The 15,210-nt window shown below is 45.1% G+C and overlaps 2 protein-coding genes across 4 annotated transcripts in view; both read right to left on the reverse strand.

Annotated features, from left to right (window-relative positions):
- Positions 1 to 2,938, reverse strand: part of LOC102417323 (polyadenylate-binding protein 2) — a 7,434-nt gene extending 4,496 nt beyond the window's left edge. The window contains exons 1-2 of the mRNA XM_006100046.3: positions 2,834 to 2,938; positions 2,131 to 2,224 (exon numbers count right to left, since the gene is read on the reverse strand). Coding sequence (XP_006100108.2) covers positions 2,131 to 2,202 — 72 coding nt within the window. The 5' untranslated portion in view covers positions 2,203 to 2,224; positions 2,834 to 2,938. The remainder of the gene's footprint in view (positions 1 to 2,130; positions 2,225 to 2,833) is intronic.
- Positions 2,939 to 10,163: 7,225 nt separating this feature from the next.
- Positions 10,164 to 15,154, reverse strand: BCL2L2 (BCL2 like 2). 3 transcript variants are annotated; one of them, XM_006100045.3, is made up of 4 exons: positions 15,018 to 15,154; positions 14,631 to 14,718; positions 13,767 to 14,206; positions 10,164 to 13,118 (listed from the first exon to the last, which is right to left on the reverse strand). In XM_006100045.3, exons 3-4 carry the CDS (start codon positions 14,196 to 14,198, stop codon positions 12,969 to 12,971), a joined length of 582 nt encoding a protein of 193 aa, XP_006100107.1. In that variant the 5' UTR covers positions 14,199 to 14,206; positions 14,631 to 14,718; positions 15,018 to 15,154; the 3' UTR covers positions 10,164 to 12,968. The 3 variants fall into 3 exon arrangements, with proteins under 3 accessions (XP_006100107.1, XP_023619475.1, XP_023619476.1); XM_023763707.1 differs by having other exon boundaries at positions 14,997 to 15,090; XM_023763708.1 differs by lacking the exons at positions 14,631 to 14,718; positions 15,018 to 15,154 and adding an exon at positions 14,484 to 14,624.
- Between the last annotated feature and the right edge of the window lie 56 nt (positions 15,155 to 15,210).

Here is a 15,210-nt window from a genome sequence, read left to right on the forward strand (position 1 = left end):
ACACCCGCGCCTAGTCCCATAGCCCCCCAACCACAATAAAATACCTCACCACTTACCAACATTAATGGCCATATGATGGCGCCACCCTCCAGGCCCGGAGCCCCGACCGCCCGCAGCTTCCTCTCCGTTGCCTCAGCCGCCGCCGCCGCCATCGCCGCTCAGACTGGGGCCCGCCGCCCAGCGATTGGAGAGCTGTGCGGGCCACGCCGACGACTCATTAGTCAAGCAGCCTGCCCGTCACTACGAGCTAAGACTCCATTGGGGAATGTTACTTGGCAATCAAATAAGACCCCACCTCCGAGGCGGGGGATTGCTCCAAATTCTCAAATCCCGGTAGGTGAAATCGGCCAGTCAATCAACACGCGTCCCACCTCCTCTCAAGTCCTTAGGTAACAATACCGCCACGCTGTGACGACTTTCCTGCTTCTTCCGTTTATGGGCGGGTGCACGAGGTATATGCCGCTTCGTGATTGGTCGCTGGCTAGACAAGTGGCAAGGACCAATCTTCCGATTGCTTGGACGCAGTGGCCCAGTCTCAGATGGCGATTGGCTCGCGAAGGGCTGACATCCGTTTTGATAGATGAACCTTGCCCCCAAATGGCACGCCGGGCTTACCGCACGGGAAAACGCAGGTCACATGACTAGTCTTAAAGTGGCCACCATTTGACACTACTGGTTGCCAACTGTTGGAAGGTACGAGCCGGACACATTGCGGCGGTTTCTGGCAACTGGTCTCCTGACCAGAAAAGCACCCGCAGATTGGGATATTGCTTGAAATGGAGGGTTCTGAATGGAGGTCCCCAAGAAGGAGCTTGCTTTTGCCATTCAAGTTATTGGTACTACCATCCACCAAGTCTCCCAAACAAGCAGGGAGGAATCCTTATTCCAGAGCTACCAGGCACGAGTCCTCTCCGTTGCGTCTTCCTGCACGGACGTATTTTCCAAGACCTCTGCGTATGTCCCAGTTTCGCCTCTTCCTTATCTTGGACTTTTTGCTCTGTCCCCGTAATGGGTCTCTCGGCTTCCAAGGTCGCCCCTCCAATCAGCACAACTCCCAGACTGAGTTTGCTGCCCCTTGCTGTCCAGGCCACCGTGGCTTACAGACCTCAGGACTAGACTACTACGCAAATGTTATTTCCACACTCAATGCAGTGCGTGTACCTGCACCCGTCGGTGCCTCCGTACCTGCAGCTCCTCTTCAACAAGACCGTTGCAAACCTCTTCTGAGAAGCCTTCCACTAGCCTCCCCTCCTTTCCCATGGTGGGGGGGGGGGGGGGCGGGGGGGGAGGACTACTTCACTGTGACCTTAATTATTTTGTGTTGCGTTTCCTAACTAGGTCCTCAGAGCTTGGAGATAAGAGGCTGGATCCTATTTATATTTGCATCTCCCCTGTGGGGCAATATACCTAGACATAGTTAAGTGTCCAATAATGTTTGCTGACAAAGGATGCATTGACTGGGGCTCTGGGTACCACCCTTCATCTTCAGTGCTTTCCCAGCCCCCAAATCCTCCTTCAGACCCCAGAGGACTTTCTCCAGTCAGGATCCCACCACACTGTTGCACTATTAGATACCAGCGAGACCTAGTCCTGGAAGGCAGGGTTGCCATATTTTGATAGTGATCCTATGCATTTGTTAAGAATGAAAGAACGGCCGAAACCGGTTTGGCTCAGTGGATAGAGCGTCGGCCTGCGGACTGAAAGGTCCCAGGTTCGATTCCGGTCAAGGGCATGTACCTGGGTTGCGGGCACATCCCCAGTGGGAGATGTGCAGGAGGCAGCTGATCGATGTTTCTCTCCCATCGATGTTTCTAACTCTCTATCTCTCTCCCTTCCTCTCTGTAAAAAATTAATAAAATATATTTTCAAAAAAAAAAAAAAAAAAAAAAAAAAAAAAAAAAAAGAATGAAAGAACGGAGGTGCTAAGTCGGCAAGAGGGATGTTTGTAGCCAGACCAAGCTATGGTTTGAAAGCCAGTTTAACACGAGCCCAACCAAATAGTTAAACAGCCCCAATAGGAGCAGGAGGATTTGGACTAGAGGACATCCCTGTTTGCAAAAACAAAAGTCACAAGCTTCTCAGTATACCCCACTCTTCCCCCCTCACTCACTTTTTCTCGCAAATCCTTACCTCAGAAACAGGGGAACTTGGAGCAGAGTGACAGTCACAGTCCTCTAAACATTTCCCTGAAAATTTCTTCATCAGCTTCAGTGGTCTGGGAGAACTAAATTCAGCACGGAAGACAAGCTCTACAATGTGAGTTCACTGGAAGAAAAACCTTTTATACTGTACTTAATCCAATAAAGATTTGGGTGTTTTATTGGGACCTAGTTTAATCTAATCAAACCAATTAAGAGAAATGGGATTTTTTAAAATGCCTTCATTCCTAATTTTGTTGAGCACTTGATTTTGTAACAGGCACGATCCTAGCCTCTTTACTATAGTATCTCATTGCAGTCTCATGACCACCTTAGGAAGTATTTCCAAAACCGTATCTTTTTTACAGATGAGGAAAAAGTAAAGTAACTTGCCCAAGTCATGAGACTAATTAGAAGTGAGCAGGGAATTAAAAGTCAGTTTTCAAAGTTTAGATCTATCAAAATTACTGTAAGGTTTGTTTTAAAACACAAAGATTACATTATATCTGATGCTGAAACTGGAAAAAAACTAAGTTCCAACAATAGACAAGTGTGTAGGCAAACTATAATACATCTAAAGATTATTATGTACCTATTAAAAGGTTTACACAGCCCTAGCCTATTTGGCTGAGTGGATAGAGCGTTGGCCCTCAGTCTGAAGGGTCCCAGGTTCGATCCCAGTCAAGGGCACGTACCTTGGTTGCAGGTTCTCCAGCCCTGGTCGAGGTGCGTACAGAAGGCAAACAATCAATGTGTCTCTCACATTGATGTTTCTCTTTGTCTCTCCCTCTCCCTTCCACTCTCTCTAAAAATCAATAGAAAAAGATCCCAGGTGAGGATTAACCAACAAAATAAAAATAAAAGGTTTACACATAGTGTGTGAAAACATAAACATTTTTGTTAGTCCAAAAAAGTAGAATGCAAAATTGTATATAAAGAATGACTAAAACTATGTATATCTTATTTTTAAAAAACCCAAAAAATTAGGTATTGGGGGTAAAAAGGAACAAGAACCAGTATAGTCTTGTCTTTGGCAGTATGTACCAAAAGCTTTTTTTTAAATAATATATTTTATTGATTGTTTACAGAGAGGAAGGGGGAGGGATAGAGAGTTAGAAACATCGATAAGAGAGAAGCATCGATCAGCTGCCTCCTGCACACTCCCTACTGGGGATGTGCCTACAACCAAGGTACATGTCCTTGACCAGAATCGAACCTGGGACCCTTTAGTATGCAGGCCGACGCTCTATCCACTGAGCTAAACAGGTTAGGGCACCAAAGGCTTTTAAAATGTTGAAATTCTTGAAGCAGTAGCCCTGTAAGTTGCTTGGTGTTAAAAAAAAGAAAGAAAAAGAAATGTTGAAATTCTTAACTCAGCAATTGTGTTTCTTATCATCTGTTCTAAAGAAATAATCTAGCCTGGTGGGTGTGAACTAGAGCATAGTTTGATTCTTGGTCAGAGCACATACCCAGGTTGCACGCTGGATGCCCAGTAGGGGACGTGCAGGGGGCAGCCGATCAATGGTTCTCTGTCATCATTGATGTTTCTATCTCTTTCTCCCTCTGCCTCCCCCTCTCTCTAAAATCAATTAAAACATATTTCATTAACAAATAATCTAAAAACTGGGAAAATATTTGAGAATTAAAATATCCATCAAACTGAAAAAATGTAAACAACTTGAATGTCCAAGTGGGCATTTTCAGGAAAATTATTGTACAAACATAGATGTAATTTTTCATAGTCATTATACCTTCAAAATATTTTAATGATAAAGAAAAATGCTTGCTATATAATAATCAGAATTGGAGTATACATTATGAATAGGTATGATCATAAAATATAAGCACAGATAAAAGATGGGAAAGCAATATGCCAAAACATTAATAGTGGTTCTTTCCGGGTAGTAGGATTATGATTGATCATCTTCTTTATAATTTTCTATGTTCTAAAATTTTTCCACAATATCATATATTATTTTTTTGTGTGTGGTGGTGGTGTGGGGGGGGGCGGGGGCTATTTAAAATTTGTAAAAACGCCAACTTCCAAACTTACTCTAATAAGCATGATTACTTTTTCAAACACATTAAAAAAGATATTTGAATGGTGACTTGTAAAGATACTTCCCTGTTAGAAGGCATGGATACCATCTTACTGATATTTACCCATTCCCTATCCCTGTGTGCTCAATAAGTGGTAACTAAGTGAATCATCTGTAAAATCTGATTTCTTGCCTGTTATTAATGTATAAAGAACATCAAAGAGATGACTCTGAGGATTTTTTTTTAAAGTTAGTATATGTAATAATATGAGATCCACCCATTATGTATATTATTTTCCTTCAGTAATAACCTATCAATAGAGAGCTGAAGAATTTTGGGAAAACTGAAACTCAGTGATGTGCTCAAGAAGGAAAAATGTGTTAATAGAAGTGAATGGTCAGTGCAATTGCAAAAAGGAGAATTAAATTAGTAAAATGAATGAGGATATCTCCAGTTTTGTCTGGAAGGGAAAAGTTTTCTCACTAAACATAAATACTTGGCTTCTTGGTAGTTCCATGCCCATTTTTGACTCCTGCTTTGAAATTTTCTTTTTGCTTAATTTTATTTATTGATTGGTTTTGGAGAAAGAAAATCTATTTGTTGTTCCATTTATTTATGCATTCATTGGTTGATTCTTGTATGTGCCCTGATGGGGGATTAAACCCGCAACCTTGAAGTATTGGGATGATGCTCTAACCAACTGAGCTACCTGGCCAGAGCTCTGCTTTGAAATTTTTACCGGCTACAATAATTCTCTATAATCTAGAACTACTAATAGTCACACATGGGTACTGAGCCCACGAAGCAATGAATAGTCTAAAATGAGATGTGCTGGCAGTGTCAAATATACACCCAATTTCAATGACTTAGTATGAAAAAGAGACTATAAAATAACTTAATTGTTTAATATTAATTTTAGATTGAAATTATAAGTTTTTATATACTGGGTTAAATAAAATATTATTAAAATTAGTTTTACTGGGTTTTGTTTGTTTTTTTAATCCTCACCTGAGGACCTACTTACTGATTTTAGAGAGAGGGGGCGGGAAAGAGAGAAACATTGATGTGAGAAAGGAACATCGATCTGTTGCCTTCTTGAATGCACTCCAATTGGGAATCGAACCCACAACCTAGGTATGTGCCCTAACCAGGAATTGAATCCACAACCTTTCAGTGCACAGGACAATGCTCCAACCAACTAAGCCACACTGGCTTATTTTAAATGAGGCTACTGGAAAATGTAAAACTACATCTGTGGCTTGTATTATATTTACAAAATTTGTGCACTGGTGTGGGGGCGATCCCTCAGCCTGGCCTGCACCCTCGGGGGATGTCCCTGCAGGGAGCGGGCCCAAGCCATCAGTCAGACATTCTTAGCACTGCCGCAGAGGCTGGAGAGGCTTCTGCCACCACCACTGTGTTCTCCAGCCATGAGTCTGGCTTCTGGCTGAGTGCACTCCCCCAGTGGGAGTGCACTGACCACCAGGGGGCAGCTCCTGCGTTGAGCATTCTGCCATTCAGTTGATTTGCATATTAGCTTTTTATTATATAGGAGGATATTGGACAGTGTTAATATAGAACCTTAGAGATTGATCATTTACTCTATTTTAAGCAGGCTCCAATTCTTTCCTTTTTTTTTGTTTGTTACTTGTTATTTTTTATTGATTCCAGAGAAGAAGGGAGAGGGAAAGAGAGAAACATCAGTGATGAGAGAGAATCACCAATTAGCTGCCTCCGACCCACCCCCTACTGGGGATCCAGCTCGCAACGAGGCATGCGCCCCTGACCGGAATCGAACCTGGAACCCCTCAGTCCGCAGGCTGATGCTCTATCCACTGAGCCAAACCGGCCAGGGCTCTTTTTTTTTTTTTAAAGATATTTTATTTTTTGTTATTAATCCTCACTGGAGGATATTTTTCCACTGAATTTTAGAGAGAGTGGAAGGGAGGGGGAGAGACAGAGAGAAACAACAATGTGAGAGAGATATGTTGATTGGTTGCCTCCCAGTCAGGGCCAGGGATCAAGCCTGCAACCGAGGTACATGCCTTTAGTCTGCAGGCAGATGTTCTATCCACTGAGCCAAACCAGCTAGGACTCTCTTTTAAAAAAGAAAAGGAAAAAATATATATATTATATATATATATTCGTATTGATTTTAGAGAGGGAAAGGAAGAGAGAAACATCAGTGATTAGAGAGAATCATTGATCAGCGGCCTCCTGCACAACCCCTACTGGGGATGGAGCTCCAAACCCGAGCATGTGCCCTGACCCAGGATCAAAGCATGGTCTCCTGATTCATAGGTCGATGCTCAACCACTGAGCCACACCTGCGAGGCCAGACTCCAATTCTCTCTAGTCAAAGTCTGGCCCTACCTATTTCAATCCCTAGGTCTTCCCTTGTATATACTAGTAAGTGGGGTGGCCATTTAAATGAGAAGGAACCTCTGTTGGGCTGCTTAATTTCTAGTCTGTTTGGTTAACTTTTTAAAAATTTTGTACCTGAAAAACTTGTTTTAATATACTGTACCAGAATTATGTATTCCTTTTTTTTATATATATATTTTATTGATTTTTTACAGAGAGGAAGGGAGAGAAATAGAGAGTTAGAAACATCAATCAGCCGCCTCCTGCACATCTCCTACTGGGGATGTGCCCACAACCCAGGTACATGCCCTTGACCGGAATCGAACCCGGGACCTTTCAGTCCGCAGGCCGACGCTCTATCCACTGAGCCAAACCGGTTTCGGCGATTATGTATTCCTTATTAAAATATCAGAAAATATGAGAAAATAGCCTGGCCCTGTGTGGCTGTGGTTGAGGGTCAAGGCATGCACCAAGCAGTCCCAGTCAGGGTACATGCCCGGGTTGCAGACTCGATCCCCGGTAGGGGCATGCAGGAGACAGCCAATATATGTTGATGCATCAGTGTTTCTATCTCTCTCTCCCTCTCCTTTCCTCTTGCTCTAAAACCAATATAAATAAATAAATAAATAAATAAATAAATAAATGCAATAAAAACATATATATTTTAGTTTTTTTTAAATATATTTTATTAATTTTTTACAGAGAGGAAGGGAGAGGAATAGAGAGTTAGAAACATCGATCAGCTGCCTCCTGCATACCCCCCACTGGGGATGTGCCTGCAACCAAGGTACATGCCCTTGACTGTAATCGAACCCAGGACCCTTGACTCCGCAGGCCGATGCTCTATCCACTGAGCCAAACCAGTCAGGGCAAAAAAAACCATATTTTTAAAATATATTTTTATTGATTTCAGAGAGGAAGGGAGAGGGAGAGAAACATCAATGATGAGAAAGAATCATTGATCAGCTGCCTCCTGCAGGACCCCCACTGGGGATTAAGCCTGCAACCTGGGCATGTGTCCTAACCGGGAATCGAACCATGACCTCCTGATTCATAGGTTGACATTCAACCACTGAGCCATGCCAGCTGGGCAATAAAAACATCTTTTTGAAAAACAGAAAATACTGACAACAAAAAGAATAAGACAAAATTACCCATAAAATCCACCACCCAGAGATAATCACTACTGATATTTTGGTATATACCCTTCCTTAAATTTTCAACACAAAAATACATATAGAGGCATGTGTGCACACATTTATTTGTTTATTTTTGGGAACATACTGTATATATTATTTTTTCCTTTTTAAAAAAATATATTTTTATTGATTTCAGAGAGGAAGGAAAGAGAGAGAGAGAAGCATCAATGATGAATCACCAACTGGCTGCCTCCTGCACACCCCCTACTGGGGATTGAGCCGGGCATGTGCCCTTGACCGGAATCGAACGCAGGACCTTTCAGTCCGCAGGCTGATACTCTGTCCACTAAACCAAACCAGCTAGGGCTCCAATTTCATTTTTAATGACTTTACTCGTCACCTTAGAAATGAGGCCTTTCCTAACCACTCTATTTAAATTTGAAATCTATACATAGGTACACCTTCCAATCCTGCCCTAATGAATTATTTTTCTTCATAGCATTTTTTAAAGATATATTTTTATTGATTTCAGAGAGGAAGGGAGAGGGAGAGAGAAACATCAATGATGAGAGAGAATCATTGTGCACACCCCTCACTGAGGATCGAACCCACCACCCGGGCATGTGCCCTTGACCGGAATTGAACCTGGGACCTTTCAGTCTGCAGGCGGACCCTCTACCCATTGAGCCAAACCAGCTAGGCTCTTCATAGCATTTGTCACCTAACATGAAATGTTATGTTCGTGAATATGGTGAGATTTATTTACCTGTTGTTTGTTTCTCTTACTAGAATGTAAGTAACATGATGGCAGAAATCTGTGCTTGTTTATTCACTTCTCTACTTCAGTGCCTAACTATGCTTAACACACAAAAGATGTTTGAATGTTTTGCTACATGAATGACTGAATGAAGAACTATATAATATTTCATTATATTGTTTTCTGGTTGATTTTTAAAATATTGTAATTTATATCTCACCTCTATCCACATTTAAGGCAGCTTTTAAAGTTTTCAAAGGATCTAGTCTTAAAAACACAGAATATCTACAGTCCATCAACTTGCTAAAATTTTAACTAAATGTTGCTTAACTTTAACCAAAAATGCCATTTGGAGAAATAACATTCACAGAAAACTGAAAGGTAAACAATCCACCTGTCCATTTAGTCTAAAATTTATCCCAGTATTAAACTGTAGCATCATAGAGCATATTTTGGCCAAATTGTGATGAACCTAGTTAAACAAGCTTAGGGCCTACTGAATCCCCATTTGGCATTTCTATAAGAAACAGTGGTGCAAAATTCAGCATATGTGCTCTCAGGTATTACAGATTGTGGTGTCCTTGATATCACTCAGCGTCTTCTCAGAAGAGCCACAAAACTTTTTGCCCATCTTGGGAACTGATATACTTTTACAAATCCTAAGATGAATGTGAATCTCATTGTGTTTCCTAATTTGTCTTTGCTGCCAAGAAGCTCAGAACTGAATTCATAGCCTCGCTTTAGTATTTGGGAAAACTGTTTAAAGAATGCCTTCTGTGCATTAATTTTCCTTTTGCTTTCATTTTATTAAAATATTTCAATTTTCCCTATTTTAAAAATCTGTATTTTCCCATATTTTATCTTTTGAGTATTCTAGTAAGATGTTGCTTTTTGGCAAATATCAATCAATCAATTATTAAACCAATAACACTGCAGTGGAGATAAATGCACTAGCTATCATAGCCTGAAGGTATTAACTATTAAGAGCATCTAATTCCCCTTTCCCCTGGTGCCATGTTCACCAAGCCACTCTCAGATTTTAAGATGGCTTGCCCTGTATATTTTTTTTTTTACAGAGAATGGAAATGCAACCCTGGATGCCTCTAAGCAATGTATTTCTTTCTACAATTTTAACACATAAACCCAAATATTTTATTGCATTGGATTCTAGAAAGACTAGAAAATTCCTGCTTGTAATTTAAAATTAGGACCACGATTCCTGTCAGACATGATTTTGATGTGGTCCTAGACTAGAAGTACAGAGGATGGGCTAATTCCTATCGTTTCCATCCAACTTAGCAGTTTGTATTAAAATGTCCGAAACCAATTGTCTCAAGGGATCAGGAAAGGAAGCAGGAACTTCATTTTTGCCAGACTTAAGTCTAAAGTAGGCAACAGGGTATATTGGGGAGAAATGCTCACTATCACACACTTCTGATTAGAGTTTGAACACAACTGGGGACTTGACTGCCATCATACAAAGATATTTGGTAGGTTTTCTTTGTGCCGTCCCAAAGTACCATACTAGTATACACACAACCTCTTAAGGCTTGGGCTGGCACAGATGGAGTTCTTGGCTTTAGGCATTTGACCCAAGTGGGAGGATAGGGGAACAACTCTGATTTCCTATTCAACACTTCCAAAATCTCTATTACTCCAGTTCTTGTCTTTAACAAAGGGCAGGTCGAGATGATTGGATCAAGAAACACCCTGACCCCAGGCTACACAGTGTAGAAGTCACAAACCCTGATCAGTCCTTCTCATTAAACTTCTGGGCTTTATTTATTTATTTTTAATACGACCATTACATATTACACAAAAATAAAAGTCAAACGAACTTGGTATTTATAAATTATTAAATAAAAATACAGGAATATATATTTATATTTATAGAGCTTTTTCTTTTCTTCTAAACTAACCAAATCTTTCTCCTGCCATTTTATGATTTAAAAAAGTAAAATAGTGTATGCCCTAGAATAAGTGGGGAGTGGGCTTAATAATCGCAGGACCCAGTTGCTCTACTTCTGCTCCTTCCTTGGCCTAAGCAGTCCCTATTTGTCCCTTTGGGCTCTGGAGAGAAGGAAACACCCTCTCCGCCTATTTAATCTCTGAAAAATAGCAATTAGATTTATTTCCCTTATTTAAAAAAAAAAAAAAAAGGAATGGGTTTAAAAATTGGGAGCCATACTCAGGCTTCCTGGCCAAGAACTAATCCCAAGGAACTCTATGGCTCTAGAAGAGTCTCTACTTTTCCCTGACAGAAGATTCTCTGGGGTTTCCATTGCCCATCAAGAAGGGCAAGATAGTTCAAAACAGCTCACTGTGGTCCCACCCAAGCTATGCTTCTAGGAATCCATACCAGCCCCCTTACACTTTCAGAATACAGCCTCTCCTTCCACCCAGGTGTGAAGGCCTCAGAGTAGGGCATCTCAGTTACCATGGTCCCCACTGCCCCTGTTTGCTAAAGGCCCCCCAGAAGAGCTAACATGGAAAGGCACCCTGTAGTAGAGGGTAGGGTGACGAGTCTGCCCCAAATCTGGGGGAGCACAGGCTCCAATTTGGAGCCGATGGTCTAGTCAGTGGTTTTCTAACTTTTTTTCAGCAGCAAACCCCTTAATGCAAATAAAATCTTACCCTGAACCCCGACGTGTAAGACAACTACAAGGAGAGCTGTTCTGTTTGAGGGCAAGTAGCCCAGCCTGCTCAGTGTGCCACCCTCCCCTTTCACCTTCATCTTCCCCAAGGACTCCTGAGGCAACCCCTAGGAAATGTTGGGGCTCTGCCAAGCAGTTTGAAAACCACTGGCCTAGTTTGTCCTGAGCAAGTCAGAGACCCACCCCCACCCCCACCCCAGTGGCCTGCCACAGAGCCGCTCTGAGTTTCTAGCATCAGCATACTCATGACACGCCAAGTGGCACATGCAGCCTACCACCTCCCCCATAAATACCATTAAAAAGTGCAGCCCTCTCTCAAGCATAAAAGTTTGGGCTAACCACCTGAGGCCAATTTTGGTCCCACATTCTAGTGAGTACAACTAGGTTGCCACCTTCTGGGACCAAGTGAAAAATCTCCAAGAGTTAACCATGGTCTAGCTAAGCTGATCAGTGCTCAGGATCAAGGGCAGGGTTCTAGAGCACTGTGTATGGAGAAGTCAGCATCGGAGAGCAGCAATTTTAGCACCTTAGAAAGTGCAGCAGTGAGGTCTGGCTCAGGGCATGCATTTGGAGTGAAATCATTTCTTTCTCAAAAGAAAAAGCTATAGTCTGAATCTGTTCTAGAGGGCTGTGAGCTCTAAAGTTAACATTCGCAGACTCTGAGGTACAGACAACACCCATGCAAATAGCGTGGCTTCAAAGAAAATATAAATGCTTCCAGATCATGGTAGGTGCTCTAGAACCCATACACCTGGCCCTTGATAAAGCAGCACCAAAGCCCACCACACGGAACAGGCCAGGCACGGAGTACACATCACCCTCACACCCATGGGTTTCAGAGCTGGAATGTTCCTCTCAAGGCATCAGCAGTCTCACTGAGACATAGTGCAGGACCCAGACTGTATTCTAGATCAGCGTGTACATCTACACTCAGAAGGAAAATTAATTAGAGCCCCAATTTAGAGTTTAAGTTTGGGAACATAAGGTCCCAGAGATAGGGGACACTTTAGGCACCAGTGTACCCCAGTGGGAGAGGAAGGCGGCAGGCAGGTCCAGCTACCAAAGCCTCTACCCACTGCAGGCTCCGCAGCCCTGCCTTTCTGTCAGAGCCCAGGAGGCAGCAGCAAGTGCATGATGCACGAGGAAGGGGGACCGTGAAGGAACAAGGCCGGCTGTAGAACTGCACTTCTCTCCAAAGCCCTGCTAACGACTTTCTGCAGAGAAGTGACCGAAGCCTTCATCTGTATACAGTGTTTCTCCCTCAGCCTTGAGGCAACAGGACAAGGGAAGGAGGGAGGGGGGGATTGAGAGGGGGGCAGAGAACTGCCCCTTTTCTTGCCACTGCAAGAGGGAATGTTTTCTCTTTAAAGAATCCCACTACCACCAGATTAGACAAGCAGCCCAGCATGCACATGCACACGCATGTCCAAGCAGCCCCCTGTCACAGCCGCCTCTCCCTATCACCTGAGAATCTGAGCTTCCATTCAAAGGGACGTGCCTTCCGTGTTCTCCCCAAATCCCACTCATCCAATGGAGGTGCCAGCCCCTTATGCAAGTCCACCTTCCTCGGGGCTGCAAACTGAGCTCCAGCTAGTTTCCTGTGCCTACACCTACAGGCATGATCCCTCCCACCTCCCCCTCCCCCTGGAATGACTCCATCTCCTGGCCCCTGACTTTCCCAATACATTCCCCAAGGTCTCCAGTTCACTCTTCCAACTGCCTGCCTGGCACACTCAGTCCCCTCACACACTACCCTGCCCCTTCCCATCCTAGTTCCATGCCCATCCCTTCACCCCACTTCTTTCAAGGGCATTCTCTGTTCTGTCCTGCTCTCCTGTCCCCCGGCACACCTAGCCCCACTTGGCCCTGGACTTTCTCACTTGCTAGCAAAAAATGCTCCTACAGTTACCAAGGCCCCTAGTGCCACGGCCCCCGTCAGCACTGTCCTCACTGAGGCCCAGTTCCCCTCCCGCAGGCGTCGAGCCTCCTCCAGGGCCCCGTCCCCGTATAGAGCTGTGAACTCCGCCTGTGGGAGAGAAGGGAAGCAGGAGAGAAAGAAGGAGAAAGGGATATCAGGAGAGGAAAGAGTAGAGAAAAGAGGAGAGGGAGAGTTCCAGTTCCATTCACTGCAAGCACTACCCCATGCCCAGCCCCACTCTGGCCAAAGCTAACTGGCTGCAACCCCCTTTCATCCCCCATGAGCGCTTGGCTTATCTGCCTTCCCTGCCTCAAGTGAATCCCAACCTTTCCTTGGACAAAATTCTGCTAAAAAATTTTTTTTTAAATTCTACTCAGAACTGGCATCCTTTGACTAGATTTGCCTGACCACCACCCATCCCTGATTCCTCCCCCCATGCCCATGTACTCAAGTGTAAAATGACGTCTGGATGCCATTTGCTGGCACTCCCATGGGTACTATGGATTCTGTTCTCTGCTTTAGACCATGTGCCCATCCAGTGATGACTGCATGGCAGCCCTGGAGTGCAGCATCCTGCGTCATGCCCATAGCGAGGGCATCTGATTCCACCCAAATAGGGTGTCTCAGCCCCCATGCCTCATTCATTCCCAGCACAGCCTCCCAGCCTCCAGCCAGAGCACCCCCCCACCCCCACGCCCCTCCTGGAGACCAGCTTTGCAGAGGGATGTGCAGAGCAGCAACTGAGAAGCTTCTTACCCAGCCCCCACTACTGTGGATCCAGTCGGCCAGCCGCGTCTCCAGGTAGGCCACCATCCACTCCTGTACTTGTCCCACAAGTGGCTCCATCTCCTTGTTGACACTCTCAGCACACAGAGCAGCTCCAAAGACAAAGAAGGCCACAAGGCGACCCCAGTTGGGGCCCCCTTGGAAGAGTTCATCAGAGACCTGGGTGAAGCGTTGCTGGGCTGAGCCCGGGGTCACATGCAGCTGAGCCGCCAGATCAGAGAAGGTGCGACGGAAACGGGTCTCGAACTCATCTCCAGCTGCCCGCATGGCTTGGTGCAGCGGGTCAGCTGCTGGGCCCTCTCCGGGACCCGCTCCACAAACATAACCCTTCTGCCTCAGCTTGTAGCCTACAAAGTCTGCCACCAGAGCCCGTGTGTCTGGGGCCGAGGCTGGGGTCGCCATCCGGGCGGCTGTAAAGGTCAAGGATAAAAGACTGGCATGAGTATATTTAGTCAGAGACACAGAATGGAGCATTTCAGGTTTGGCCAACCCAATGAGACAGGAAGGGAGGTGGGAGGGAATGTTCAGAGACCACTAGGCAGGGAGAGGCAACAACAAATTAAATTCAATTTACTTGTTATTAAATGTAAACAAGTAAATTTAACTTAAAACTACTTTAGATTTTACCCATAATAAGACAACACCAGTTCTATGATACCCCTACAAACCCCTCTCTGTAGTACACACCTTTTGGCTAGAGAAGAGGCTTAGAACCTCCCCAGAGGTAAGATGTGAAGACGCTGGCAGAGGCACAAGATGGGGGAGGAGACGGGCCGAAGGGAAAGGTGGGGGAACCAAGGGTTGCCAGGGGCAGAGAAGGAGGGGCACACTCACCCAGCCTGGATGGCAGCTCTTAGGACCCAGCACTGGTGGCAAGGAGCCCCCAGCTGGGGCCTTTCATCCTCCTGGCCTGCGTGGAGCCCTGGGAAGGGGAGGAGGATATCAGAGCCAGGTGGGGAAGGCCAGGGATTAGGGTCTGGGCTGAGAAAGGCTGGGATTGCAGCTCCCAGGACCAGGCCCCTGCCTCCAACGCTCTACCAGCTGTGTGGCCGAATCCATGTTTAATGACTGTCCTCCCGGGAAACCCAGGGCCAAGGGCTTCCTGCTGACACCATCTCTACTCCGGTCTCCCCCCAGAGCAGCCCAAAGGCCCAGCTCCTCCCTCACCCCAACCCTCAGCCTGTCTCCAATCCCTCCTGCCTGCCAGGTTAGGGATCTCACGGGTCAGGCCGCTGGCTGCCGGGATCCAGGCCGTTTCCTGGTGCAGGAGCTGGGAGGGAGGGAGAGTAGGAGGAAGGGAGGGAAGGAAGGAGGGAGGAGAAAGGGGGGGCGGGAGGGAGGGCCCGGCGCCTGGTGATGATGGGGCCCAGAGATGCGTCCAGAGAGAGGGGCGGGGCTGGGACGCAGGCTTGGG

The sequence above is a fragment of the Myotis lucifugus genome, unplaced genomic scaffold, assembly GCF_000147115.1.
Source record: "Myotis lucifugus unplaced genomic scaffold, Myoluc2.0 scaffold_297, whole genome shotgun sequence".
Lineage (NCBI taxonomy): Eukaryota > Metazoa > Chordata > Mammalia > Chiroptera > Vespertilionidae > Myotis > Myotis lucifugus.

Bases quoted from the DNA above. Each gene is read 5' to 3' on its own strand.
- BCL2L2 (XM_006100045.3), bottom strand. From the start codon at position 14,198: ATGGCGACCCCAGCCTCGGCCCCAGACACACGGGCTCTGGTGGCAGAC. The intron at 13,119-13,766 runs GTAAGAAGCTTC...TCTCTCCCACAG, and splicing joins TCCACAGTAGTGGGGGCTGG to GCGGAGTTCACAGCTCTATA.